This window comes from Thermobia domestica, chromosome 12, assembly GCF_964235325.1.
Source record: "Thermobia domestica chromosome 12, izTheDome1.hap1.1, whole genome shotgun sequence".
NCBI classification, from domain to species: Eukaryota; Metazoa; Arthropoda; class Insecta; order Zygentoma; family Lepismatidae; genus Thermobia; species Thermobia domestica.
Genome location: NC_137465.1, coordinates 148,008,723 through 148,022,744, shown reverse-complemented (window position 1 = coordinate 148,022,744; position 14,022 = coordinate 148,008,723). Strand labels below are relative to the sequence as shown.

General features: G+C 34.3%; 1 protein-coding gene across 3 annotated transcripts in view; it reads left to right on the top strand.

Moving 5' to 3' along the window:
• The first annotated feature begins 1,628 nt into the window (after positions 1-1,628).
• The window catches only part of LOC145666720 (lipase maturation factor 1-like), a 53,949-nt gene continuing 41,555 nt past the window's right edge, over positions 1,629-14,022 (top strand). The window contains exons 1-4 of one of the 3 annotated variants that reach the window (XM_081734242.1): positions 1,629-1,746; positions 5,076-5,407; positions 9,263-9,359; positions 10,309-10,502. In XM_081734242.1, coding sequence (XP_081590368.1) covers positions 5,191-5,407; positions 9,263-9,359; positions 10,309-10,502 — 508 coding nt within the window. In that variant the 5' untranslated portion in view covers positions 1,629-1,746; positions 5,076-5,190. The other 2 variants (XM_081734241.1, XM_081734243.1) reach the window with 2 other exon arrangements.

The following is a 14,022-nucleotide window of genomic DNA, read 5'->3' as shown; positions in this document are numbered from 1 at the left end:
TCATGTTATTCATACTGTGTGTGTGTTAGATTCTTAAAAATGTCTGTTTACTTACCTTATATTCTTCTTACAGTCTATTATTCTCCTTCGATCGTCAAATAAGCGAGAATAAGGTGCAATAATTTATATTTTAATATTTTATTATAATGTACTGTTTACACATGAGCTTGGAGATGATTGATTTGTTCCTCCTTTTATATATTTTATCATATATGGCCATAATACCTTTTTGGTTTATTGGTCACTTCGAAATAGAGGCACATTTAATTTCCTTACAATACATACCGAAGATGATAACTGTTTTCCCTTTTAGTTTGTAGCCTCTGTTATACTTCCTACGTGCGAGAAAAGTTTCATCTATTTTCACGGTTGTTTGGAGTCCTCCTATTTGGATGTTTTTAAAAAGTAATTTTTAAAAAGGGCGCTTTCTTGATTTCGACTCTTGGAAGAGGGAGGAGTATTCTAGAGCTTTACCTCTTCTAGTTTCGTGTTATAGAGCCATATAAAAATGAAATGAAATCTTTAAGTTTTACGTCCCACGGTTATACTGGTTAGGCTAAAGGAGACGGTAATGATGAGGGATGAGTGAAATGGTGGAATGAAGAAAATGGGAGAAAACGGGAGAACCCCGAGAAAACCCACGCAGGTGTTTGTTCACCACAAAGTCCACACGGTGCGAGCTGAAATCGAACCAGGGACCCCAAGCATTGACCCACCGCGCCCCCTAGAGCAATATAAATTACATTGGTATAAAATAATGAATTCAGTCCTTTTTGTTTCAATTTGGTACTACATACAGTGTTGCCAATTTAGCGACTTTGTCGTTAGAACTAACGACTTTTCGAAGTGTCTAACGACAAAAATTTTTATTTAGCGCCTAGCGACAAATCTAGCGACATTTAGGAATTCAAATATTCTATATTTTGTTCTATATTTATATTAAAGTATCCAAAATTTTGCAGTTCGTGATACTAATAATTACTTTTACACACTCGGTTGCACTACTGCTATGAGCGACCTACTTCCTTGGATTCATCGATGCTATGAATATTATGCCCTTCTTCACTGCGGTTCGGAAATCCGGGAATTTCCTGTATCTAACTAGTTGCGTAATAGCTGGTAACCTCTTTCATTGCACAGTGCGTACAGTGACAGTCACGTTGGAGAACATTGTGCTTTTCTGGTTCAGTGTAGTGCGTGTGATTTATATATTAACTGAACTGCGGTTGTTCTTAATATAAATTATACAGAAATTTCGTGGGGTGAGTTCGGTGAAGTGTTCCAATACGAAAGCAACATGAATTCCCCAACCCCCCCCCCAAAAGATGATCGTAGTCAATAAGAGGGAATGGGGAAAAGTGGTCCAAAATTTTAAGTATTTGCACACTTTCAATGCTATATTTATTAATTTTGTATTCTTCAAAGCGCATAGTGCAGTATTTAGTCAAGATGGCCATTTTTTTAAAAGAAAAAATACTCGAGTCTTCCATTGTATATGAAAAATATTTAAATTATTTTAATTCCTTTGTAAAATTGTATAGCGACTTTTCTAGCGACTTGGCAGGAGGCGCTTAGCGACTTCTAGCGACTTTAGAGTACTAAACTAGCGACATTTCACACTGGCGAGTTGGCAACAGTGACTACATATTTTTCAGCCCACTCCAGAGCTAGGACTGTGGGAACACTGCATGTTAGGTATTATTTGAAGAGAAGAAGAAGAGTAATCAGAAAATGAAATTTGAGACGGTGAGGGTGGTGTAAACAAATAACAAGATTTTAGATTTTCGCTTGTATTTTCTTTATGATAATAGGAATACGATAATTGTCACCTCTGTACTTGTGTTTATCTTTTCGTCTGTAAGCCAGGTCATCTTAATTTTAGATACAAGTCGGAAACCTTACAGGTAAAATTAAGTATTCAGCATTGAATGAACAAGTTTATAAGCAGCAGACTAAAGATCTGCATGTCGCTATATAAGCACGATTTCTCACATTGTTGACATGACGCAAGGTAGGAGTAAGTAGGGTAGGATTGAGTTAGCTTAGGGTTAAGAATAAGAATAATTTATTGTCGTTAAACATAATGTTGTAATAGACAACGTCAAAATTTAAGTTCGCGTACAAGCAATATTTACAATTTTAATTAATCAATACAATATTTTATGGAGTATGTTTAGTACAAGGGGTCCAGGAGCAAGTAAAAACACAAAATTTACAGCAGAAATGAGTGATGCACGTACTTAGACGTAACATAACGTAACCAAATCTAACCTAACCTAACATAAACTAACGTAAGCTAACTTGAACTAATCTAAACTAACGTAATATTAGTAGAAATAAGCGAAATTCTATAATTTTTTGGAAAATTATGCGGGACTCCTACACTAATATAACATAAACTAAACTAAACTAACCTAATGTAACCTAAACTAGCCTAACCTAACTTAAACTAACCAACTCTACCCTAAACTAACCGAATGTGAGCAGAAATTACCAAAATAGTAACATTTTTTAGAGAAAAGAGCTGGACCCCTTCTGCTAAACATAGGCCATATACACTTTTCTAAGAGCCACTTTTTACAAAAACATTTAAAATTTTTAATCTCCATTTCTCTCAGTAAGTAGCAATAGATTATACAATTTCATCCCTATATATTTATAACTATTTTGAGTTTTGCACAGCCGCACATGGGAAATATTTATTTCATTTTTGCGCCTTGTATTGTGTGAGTGAATACTACTTCGAGTAACATAATTTGTACAGTTTTCTTTGATATACATAAGGCGCGATAATATGTACAAGGACGGGATAGTCATAATTTCAAATTCTTTGAAAAAATGTCTACAAGATTCTCTCTCTGGAATTCCTGTTATCGTTCTTATCGCTCTTTTTTGCCACTTTAATACTGTTTGTGCCCCGGAAGAATTACCCCATAATAGTATGCCATACGACAGATGAGAGTAAAAGAAAGCATAATATGCAGTGATTAATAGACTTTTACTTACAGATATTTTTAATTTACGTAATACATGTACTGCCCTTGATAATTTTTTACAAAGTTGCATAGTATGCACATTCCAGTTTAATTTCGTATCTAAGTATATCGCTAATAGATTAACTGAGGAGCATTCTTTTGTACCAGTTGTGGAGCTGCTGAGATGAAAGTATAACTTCTCTGTTTTTTTTATGATTAAAATGTAATTTATTGTGGAACAGCCAAACAGTATATTTATCTAGTGCTTTATTATTTTTCGTGTGTATTGCGTTGATATTATTATTTTTCGTTATAAATGTAGTGTCATCGGCATACATAACAGTGGTTTCTGATAAATAGTTAGGTAAATCGTTAATATATAACAGAAATAGAAAAGGTCCAATGACGCTTCCCTGTGGCACTCCTGTTAATTTTTCAAGTACGTTTGACTGTTTATTTTGTACACACACAACTTGTTTTCTACTTTCTAGATAAGACCTGATGTTGGACCGGACGGTAACTCTTTACTTTGGGGAAGTCAGTGATATCCTGGGTATTTTAGATATACTCGATTCATTGCCCCGATTACATTTGATTTGAGTACATAAATCACAGTAATTCAAAGTGAACCAAAACAGTGTAAACCAAAGATGTCTACTGTGCTTGCTTCATTAAGTAGAAATGCTACCGATCCTAACCAAGTATAATCCGTGCAGTTTAACGAGATGTCATGAAGTTATATATATTGCATCACTTTTCTTGCTATAGATGATATCCTAATACATTCTATAGTATTACTTGCTTGAGCTATGCCCGATAGCGTGCAGATTGATAAAATGCGTTGGAGATTATATGCCATAAATACGATTATTCATGCAAAAAGAACGGTCCATGTTCCGTTAAGGAGGTCCAAAACTACACTGGACTCCCTTAAGCTAACCTAACCTAACCTGACCTAAGCTAAGCTAAGCTAACCTAACCTAACCTAATATATTATAACATTATATTATGTAACCAAACAAAAATCAATAAAAAGAAGTGGTGTCAAAGACACTGGACCCCCTTAACGGAACATTGACTAAAAGTACACGCGCCAACCTGTGCTAGGTGGTTACTGCAAGGAGGAATTGTATTTAATCCAGTACAGGAGCAGGATGAAGATGAGAGCCCTTATGGGTGCGTAGGGAGCAGGCGTCAAACGACGTGGCTCTGCACATAACTTTTTTTTTTTTTTTTTAAAGAAACTCCACCAACCTGTGATAGGTAATCACTACAAAGAAAAATTGTATCTATTTTCAGTGCAGATTTTGTTAGTTGGAGAGTTATCATCGAACAATAATGAACAACTTCAAAGTTCCGACAGATTTACGGGCAGTTTTGAGACTATATATTCTAAGACATTGTTATAAAGATGGCATTAGGCGTGCTACTAGTATGTACTTTCATAGTCTCCCGTTAGTTATTTTTAATGTGTATTTTCGTGTTTTACCGTATTTTCCTATGTGTATATGTGATAGACGATGAATTGCACTAGTTTCCTAATGTTAAAACACTTCGTTCAACAAAAATCTAAACATATTCTGCAGAACATCAAGTTTTGCACAGTGTTACATCGCTAACTGAAAGCATCGTTTTTGATGCATATTTTGTCAGGAAAAAAAAAAATGTAAAATTAACACCCAAAAAGGAATTTGCATAGACATTGGATAACATTATCAGTAATTTCTTAAACAAATATTAAATATTGTATAATACATATATTGTATATTTACATATGTGTATACTATTGTATAATAATAATAAAGCAAAATAAAACTTTACGTTAGTACGTCTCCCTTTTTTATTTCATGCGAAGTTTTGGTAACATTTGCCTTTACTTTTAACTTTTAGCAACAAAAGAGCATTTCCCTTACCTCCTGCTTTGTATAATGGCTTGTTCACTATCCTACATACAACTTAGCAATATCTTCTGTGTTCATATTCTTTACTATAACCACAGACCATTTCAAAGATGCAAACTAATTTATACTGATTAGTCTATAGAAATGAGTGTTGTTCATAAAATCTAGTAAATGTGTTAATCTTTTACTTTTTTTTCAGTGGTTGAAAAAATAAAAACAAAAATCCGTAATGAGGTTGATGCTGGTATCTTGCGTACAGAAGTAGCTTCAGATGTCTGTTAGTCGTGAACAGCTGTAACAATTTGTAAGAAGACATGTCTGAAATTAATGGAGAAGGTGACGCCAGTTTTACACTGAGGCAAAGGAAGAGCCAAAAAACAGAGAATGCAACTGATTCTTCAGATATTGATTTGGAGCAAGAGGATCATGATACAGTTAAGAAGATGATCAAAGATCCGCCTTATGCTGTTGATGCTAATACGTACTGGCTTACGAGAATAGTGTTTCTAAGAAGTTTAGGTTTTATATATGGTAAGATTTGATAAAATGAAGAACTTTTTTCTGGGAGAATTCTGGGTACAGTGGCCGATTTTGTAGATAGACAGTTTGTAGTTTATGACAGTCGTTCCGTACATAGTGTTAGCTGTTGAACCTGACGTCTCAGTATCATGAAGCAGCGAACTATTATCGCTGCAAATACGGAGATTACAGCACAAACGTATTTTTTAAAAAAATGTAAATAAGTAAACTGAACATATAATTGTGAATTTAGTGACACATGTCAGGTTTATAGCGGACATCAAACCGTATACGTGAATAAGTAAAATTGAAGTCCATTAAAACGACCACAATACTGAATATTAGTTTCGTAAGCAAACAGTTGATATCTTCATTATATAGTAAACTAGCTGAATACACCCATTCTTCGCATGGGTCAAATAAAATATCTATGTAAACAAACTGAACAACGAAAACAATATCGGTCATTTTTTACTTCTTTTACATATCCCACTAAATGCCCCCTGAGACCCCCTGGTTCGAAATTTTAAAAAACGCCTCTGGCCCACAACCGATGGGGGCTGTATTTGGAAGTCAACGCCTATGGGAGTATCGCCATTCATTTCACCGATTATAAAAACTATGGATTTGGCACTAATATCGGTCATTTTGGATTATTTATATATATATATATATATATCTCGATGACCTCTCTATTTTAACCCCCGTTCCTGAACTAATGGGGGCTAAATTTCATAGTAAACTTGATCTTAAGTTTCACCATTGAGCTCAGCGACCCCGAAAGCTGTGGATTTGACACTAATATCGGTCGTTTTGGATTATTTTACATGTGTCGGTAACCCCCACCCGCAGATGAGCCCCGACCCGCCTACAATAGTAGCTGAATTTGCAAGTCATTGCTAATGAAAGTGTCGCCACTGCGAAAACTATGGATTTGGCACTATGTCGGTTATTTTGGATTATTTTTACATGTCTCGGCATCCCCCCCCCCCCCGGTGACCCCAGGCCCGAAGCCGAATGGGGTAAATGCGATCGAAATTTCACCATTAATCTCAGCGACCGCGAAAACTATGGATTTGAAAGTAATATCAGTCATTTTAAATAATTTTTACATGTCTCGGTAACCCCTTCCCCCAACAGGTGACCCCGGGCCCGCATACAATAGTAGCTAAATTTGTAAGTCTTCGCTAATGGAAGTGTCACCATTGATCTCAGCGACCGTGAAAACTATAGATTTGACACTAATATCGGTCATTTTGGATTATTTTTACATGTCTCAGTATCTTCTTCCCCCCCCCCCCCCCCGAATCGGAGTTTCACCATTGATCTCAGAGACCGCGAGAAGTATGAATTCGATACTAATATCGGTTATTTTCTACTACTTTTACATGTCCTGGTAAACGCCCCTCTGAAACCCCCTGGGTCGAATTTTGAAAAAAAAAAACGCTTCGTCTTGATCTGGGGCCTGGACAAGGTACCAGTGACCAAATTTTGGTAACTCTCGGTCTACTCGTCTGGTCCCCAGGCCACACACAGACTGACAAACACCAAAACTCTTTATTTTATTTATATTAGAGTAGATTAGATAGATGAAATAATCATTTTTTCCCAGATCATGTTGTCTATACAAGCGAATGTAATGAAAATCAAAGAGTAGAAAATGTTCGATTGAATCGGGGATCGAACCCGGATCTTCCGACTTACCATATCGATGTGTTAATCAGTACTAACCCAGTTCGCTTCCAAAAGAGTCACTTTTTATTCTTGAATAGTGAGGAGGGCAGAGGGGAGCAGGGAGGCGAGCAACCCTTTAATGGTTATGCCTGCTTACCGATATGTTATGTTTTAATGTAGGTCAAATAATATTAAACTATCCTTTTCGGTATTTAAAAAAAAAATGCTCACCGAAATTTCTCTGTCCCTCCTTTTCTCAAGAAATTAAAGCTGGCGTCGTAACTGTTTTCGAGATTGGTGCTCATGTATTCGGACCACATGAGCCGTATTAACAAACACAGTTGTGCTTGAACAACACTTAACTAGTAAGAATAGTGTTTGACTATGGGATGCGTACTGGGTAGTGTAGAGGTTACCGGGAAACAGTCGTATATGTTCCACTCCTCAGATTTCATGAACCTCATCTTAAATTAATTAACATGCTCCAAAATCTTGACATTTCATTTCTTTAATACTTTACTTGCGTTTTCTTTGAGAGTTAATGCAGAAATAAATAACGAAAACACCAACACAAAAAAACTACATTTTTAGTAATTAAGTAAGTGCTATTTTAGTACCGCTTCAGTACTAAGGAAATATCAGCTATAATTTTTGCAACGTAGTTGATTCATATTTCGTGTTCGGCGAAGATCAGCTTGCGAATAATGTGTTATGATACAATAGGATAAATATTAAAGAATAATAACAAATGAAAGCCCGGCTGAAATTGGCTAGAATATATCGCTTAAACTATTTATAATTGTTATTTTAAGCGGATACTGTAGGTATCACACCTTCTTTATGGTTAATAAACAAATATCCAATATTCATAAAAATAGTATTAACACAACTTAAAATAATCTACAATTAATATTATATTCATTCGACTATGATAACTCAATTTCAGAACGGAATTAAACTATCTTAACTAAATAGCCTTGATGCAACTCCCTATTATATAATCATTATAATGCACTTTTCTCCGAAGGTTGGGATCGAATGACGACACATTCAGAAATAAAACAGAGCCATCATCTTCCCCAATTTCAGAGATTTTTATTCTTGTTTCTCTTTGGTGCCTATGTCTTATCTTTTGCTATATTTCGGTTTGGTTGGATGTACTGTACACACAAAATCTAAATCAGGATACATATATGATCCACAGCAAACGTTAATAGAGAGAGAGAAAGAGATAAAGTGTTTTGGAGTGCGAAATGAAGCATTAAATCCACCGAATAGAAATGCATTATTTATTTGCATGGTAATATTAGTTAAGAGCATATCTTGTATTTAGTTGATAAGTTCACAGTTAACTCTTTAAAGAATCTAGCTGATAAGTAAATAACACTACACATTTATGGATTTTTTTAAGTAAATACATGATTAACAATATACTGTTTAGTTACTGAAGAACGGTGTTCAAAGTGAAAGCTTTATGATTTTTTTCTTCTTTCTGTTTCAGGGAATTTTATGTCAGTATAACTAATTAGGGATTACATGCTAAAAGCTACGAAAGTACTTTATAATACTTATTTTATTTAGAATTCCTGTGTATACCAACCTGAATTTTCATCTGCTTTGCCAGACAGATATGATAAAAGATTAAAAAAGCAAAATAAATGGAATAAGATTAAATTTAGAAAAGTAAGGATCGCAATAAACTCACAGTTGTTATAGGTTTCTTCTTCCTTTTTTAAGTGTGGTTTTCTATAGATCTTTAAAAAAAGTTGATGAATGTGCACGTCGGAGAACAGTTGTAATTGTTCAGATTTGTAGCTACAGAAATTCCCGTCGAAGTTTGTTCTTTTCTAGTTTTCCAACCTTGATTTTAGGCCTAATGTCAAAATAGTTCCTCGCCTTAGTGTGCTTTCATTAACATTTTCTTCTATTACTGTTTTAAAAAAAGGCCAGTAGAAGTTAGAAAAAGAATAACATTCAGAAATTTCTCTAAAAAAATTATGTTTCTACAAAAAGTGAACGTGGTATAACTAAACATTATAAACTGATTTCTTAGAGTAATGTCTTAGCTTACAATTTAAATTATTGTAAATTGCTAAGTTTAATATTAATTTAAACAACGAGCAAATTTACTTTTAACATATAACTTCGATAATATACATATGTATAGATATATATATATATCTTAATTTATAGGTGTTGCTTTTCTTGTTGCCTATCATCAGAATAAAGAGCTTATTGGCGATAATGGATTGCTGCCTCAAAAATTGCACATGGAAATGCTTTCAAAGCAGTGAGTATTTTCTTTCTTTTTTCAAATTCCGTACCAAATTGAATAGTGTCACATCTACAAAATTTCATTTAACTTTCTTTATATAATGTTATTGCTTGCAGATAGCTTTAATTTACCTCAAAGCAGCTTAGGTACTGTAGATGTTCTGTACTGTACTGAAGATATTCTTTTAGAATAAAATATATGAAAATTTTGTCGCATTAATCTAAGGAAAGTAAACTTATCTGATGTCCTAATTGTTGTGTGCAAGAATTATGTCGTGAGATAACTATGTTTGTAGCTTGTAGCGATAAAAGTTCAACTTTTACTAATGTGACTTTTTTTCAAGAGCCACCATTGCTCTTATATGTAAAATTAATGCAGTATCTGTGCGTTTTAAGGATTGTGATATAGTTACAACAAAATTAGGCTGTGAAAGTTTTTTGGAGTGATCACTCTGTTCCATTACATTATCAAAGTTTTCAGATTATATTCTGATAATTTTTTTCGTACAAAAGGATTTAAGATTATAGCGGCATCTTCACGAAATACCTATTAGAAGTGAGCAAACTTTCTACAAACTAGTACAAAATTACATAGATCGTCATAAAAAAATTTCTGCATAAATGTTCACAGCAATAACACTTTCAAAAGAAGAGAATCCTAGTGCAAGGAATTATAATATTAACAAAATAGTGCAGAGAAAGTTCTGAGAATGAGATAGTTATGCATGAGTTGCTCATTTCTGCTGAGGAAGGTATCAGGGAACATCATAACAGCGGAAGTAATGGTATATTAAATGTTAGACACAGTAAATAAAAAGTAAATTTAGAAATTATTCTGTCATAGGGTTTTCCAATATTGTTTAGCCTATGCTTTCAATTGAGTATTCATTTTTGCCTTTATAGTGTGTATCGTTTTATTTATTTTATTTTATTTTAATTGTAATTCTTCAACACTTTCATTTCAGTTTAAAACATATGAGATATGTAGAAAGCCCTAATCTTCTATGGTTTGCAGAACCATGGGACAACGTCAATATATGGTTGGATGCAATATCTCTTGTCGGACTTGCAATATCAACTCTGATATTTATAACCGGAGCTGCAAACGCTATAGCATTTTTTGTACTGTGGATTTTGTACCATTCATTGGTAAACTCAGGTACACAACAAATTTATCTAAAAATAGTAATTGACGCATTTTTAATACTATTTAGAAAGTAATGTGAATCTTACCTTCTGTATTGCGTCTTTAAGAGGTTTTGTAAGCGATTTCAGTCTCTTATAACACACAGATAATCACACATGTGGCTTCATCTGTTGCGAGAGACCATAGTGTAAGTGACTGAATCCGCCTACGAAAACTTTTACAGATGCACCAAAGTAAATTAACATTACCACTTTTTTAAGTAGTCAGGTACAGAACGTTAATTAACTTCATTTGTATTTCGTAGCAAACTAGAGAATAGTTGTTAAAATAGAATTTTTAAGTTTATTATTATTATTATTATTATTTATTTATTTAGCAAGTACTGAAATTTATTAAACAGTAAAATCAATCAATGAATTCCATTTTTATTTCCGCATGAGATGTGGACCTATGGTTTAACGTGGGCTCCATACCACGTGTGGTACTGTCGCTAGTCGAATCCGCAAAATGCACATAGAAAACAATACCAGCGACATACTCAAGAGGTCACTAAAATATGATGAACAGAAATGTAAATTTTGATACCCAAATAATTATTTATATAGTTACATATTGTCTCACAAGAACGCAATAGATAAATCATTATGAAGAATTTGGTAATTTATTGATATTCTGTTGATGTAAAGAATGAGGATAATACAAATTTCATCTTATAAAATATTTCTATTCTCGACTTACGGAATGTGTATCTTTCTTTTCAAATAACTTGGTTATTTCGACTTGAAAGTGATTTATAAGGCTTTACTGTTTTCGTGGAGGGAAAAAAAAAGTATTTCTAGAATTTTTCTCTCTAAATCTAGGTGTTCTCATTCGGACGACAGGTCTTTTTCACTATTTTGCATTTAGAAAAATAATCCATAACTCATATACTAAAATTCTATCTCTTTAGCGACTAAATATTGCTATTTATTAAGAGATAAATTAAAAGTTATTCACTTTACCCGTAATGTGTCAGTGACTGGTAGAGAATTTAAATTAGCCTTGAAAATTATTCACTTTTCCCGTAATGTGTCAGTGACCGGCACAGAATTTAAATTAGCCTTGAAAACTATTCACTTTACCCGTAATGTGTCAGTGACCGGCACAGAATTTAAATTAGCCTTGAAAATTATTCACTTTACCCGTAATGTGTCAGTGGCCGGCACAGAATTTAAATTAGCCTTGAAAATTATTCACTTTATCCGTAATGTGTCAGTGACTGGCACAGAATTCAAATTAGCCGTGAAAATTATTCACTTTATCCGTAATGTGTCAGTGATCGGCACAGAATTTAAATTAACCTGAACCAGAGTCCGGAGGATTGGCAAGATAGTTATTTTAGTTGTTTACTATCCCAGGTTGTGCCCGTAGGTTAATTCGTTTGGCTCTCTCCGTAAGTCAAGTGTATTATCTGACCCCATATATACTCAAACTGAGGAAATGAATTCAAAACAGCAATAGGATGGTAAAGCATTGTTTCACAGCTCTTTTCTACCTATTCTTGGGGGTTGCGATGGTTCAGTGGTAGAGCGTTCACCTCTTGAGTACCCGGTTCGATTCCAGCTCGCGCCAAGTGTGTTACATAGGGAACAAACACCGTGTGCGTGGGTTTTCTGTGGTTTCTCCCATTTCCTGTCACTAATTTCATTCATTCTCATCACCGTCTCCTTTAGCCTGAACGGAATAACTGTGGGACGTAAAGATGAAATATTTCATTTCATTTTTACTTATTCCTTTAGAGTATGTCGTGTATGTTGACCTTTTTCTAGACGATACCAAATTCAACGAACAAAATTGAAAATTAATAACTGAGGAAGAAATACAGAGATCAGAAATGTAAAGTTTTTCTCATGTTCTACAAATATCTTGTTTGCTGTTTTTTTTATGTGTAAACATCTAACAGAAGGAGGAACTTGTATATCTTGAAAGAGTAGAACATACTTTAAACTTACGATTCTCAGTGCAAGAATTTAGTAGGTTCTCTGCTAGCATCCAAAGACTGTCCCAGATCTATCTATCTCTATCTGACTTTCCTTTTCTCTCAAAACGGGAAGTTGTCTTTAGTAGGAGGAGAAGGAAATAAAAAAGGCAAGTCGCCAACACGTTTCAGTTCAGTTGTCCTGTAGAAGATAATCTTTAATTGTAAGTTCTAAAAAAGACGAAAAGTCAATGAAGTTTGTGATGAGTTTGTCGTTTTGAATGTATTTTTTTTTCTTACGCGTTATGAGCGTCCAAAAAAAAAAAAATGTGGAAAAATTCCGGGGGAAATAGTGGCATAAAATTCATAAAAGTGCGTCGAGAGGGGACTCACAAGGAAGCGTAGCATAAACGGCTCAAAGATACAGATTACACTGTATCGTGCGTGAGGGATTATGCTAATCTACTGTAGGGATTTCCCAAAGGGCGAGAGGGATTATGTATATTATGAGGAAATATTCGTAAAGGATAATTTAAGATCACAAATTTATATAAGATATCGGGGGAACTCTGGATAGTTACATAATCCGATGAAAGAAGAGGAAGGGTAGGAAACTTTTACAAGAAAGACATTATTTAGACAGGTTATGTTTGCATCAATTCGAAGCGAATGTTAGATGGAGACTGTAAAAGTTTCGAAAAATAATGCATATACTAAAGTTGTTTTCACTGAGCTTTTCCCATGTTTTCTTCTGCTAGCCTGAAGTGTTGCCATACTTCGTTTACAGATATTTTTTTATGCCTGTAAGTTAAATTGTTACTGAAATAAAATACGCTATTCAGATGTATACGCTCACATATATTCGTATAGAATGAATGTGATGTTGCAGAAGGTAACATATTACGGAATTGGTTTGTGTGTGTCCGGGATACTGTATATACCCATACTTCCATCATGACGTCCGCGCAATCCATCGCATCCTATCAGCAGTCAGTTACGTACTCATTGTATTTGTTTGATCTTTGCAACTTTGGATAGTCTATGCTTTGTTCCTTTATCGGGGACCTATCGCCGTACTTCTTTGAATTATCATTTCCACAATTCACTTAGAAAATTCATTTGCCAATAATTTCGGTTTCGGACGTATGTAACGCATGAAAGAAGCCGTTTTCGACTTTTTGTTACACCGATATTTTTGTTCATTTTCGTGTGTAGAATTACCTCCTAAGCGTTATAAATGAATTTTAGAAACACTATATATATAAAATCATCTAAACCTTTTACCAGTTAGCTGGGGTCGCTTTTCGGATTACTGTTGTCCACCTGTTTCTATCTTGTGCCATGTCCCTGTATCATTTCGTTCGTACAATCTCCTCCTCACTTCCTCTTAGGTTTATATATATAAAAATCTTTAACATATATGTTGGTGGTGCACGGGATCTCAAATTTAATTCCATTTGAGAGAGCATTGAAATTTGAACGCATTATAGCAGATCTGACCACCACCTGAACTAACTATAGGCCCACATGTCATATACTGTTGTTGTGAAAAGGAAAGCTCAACACATAACAGCA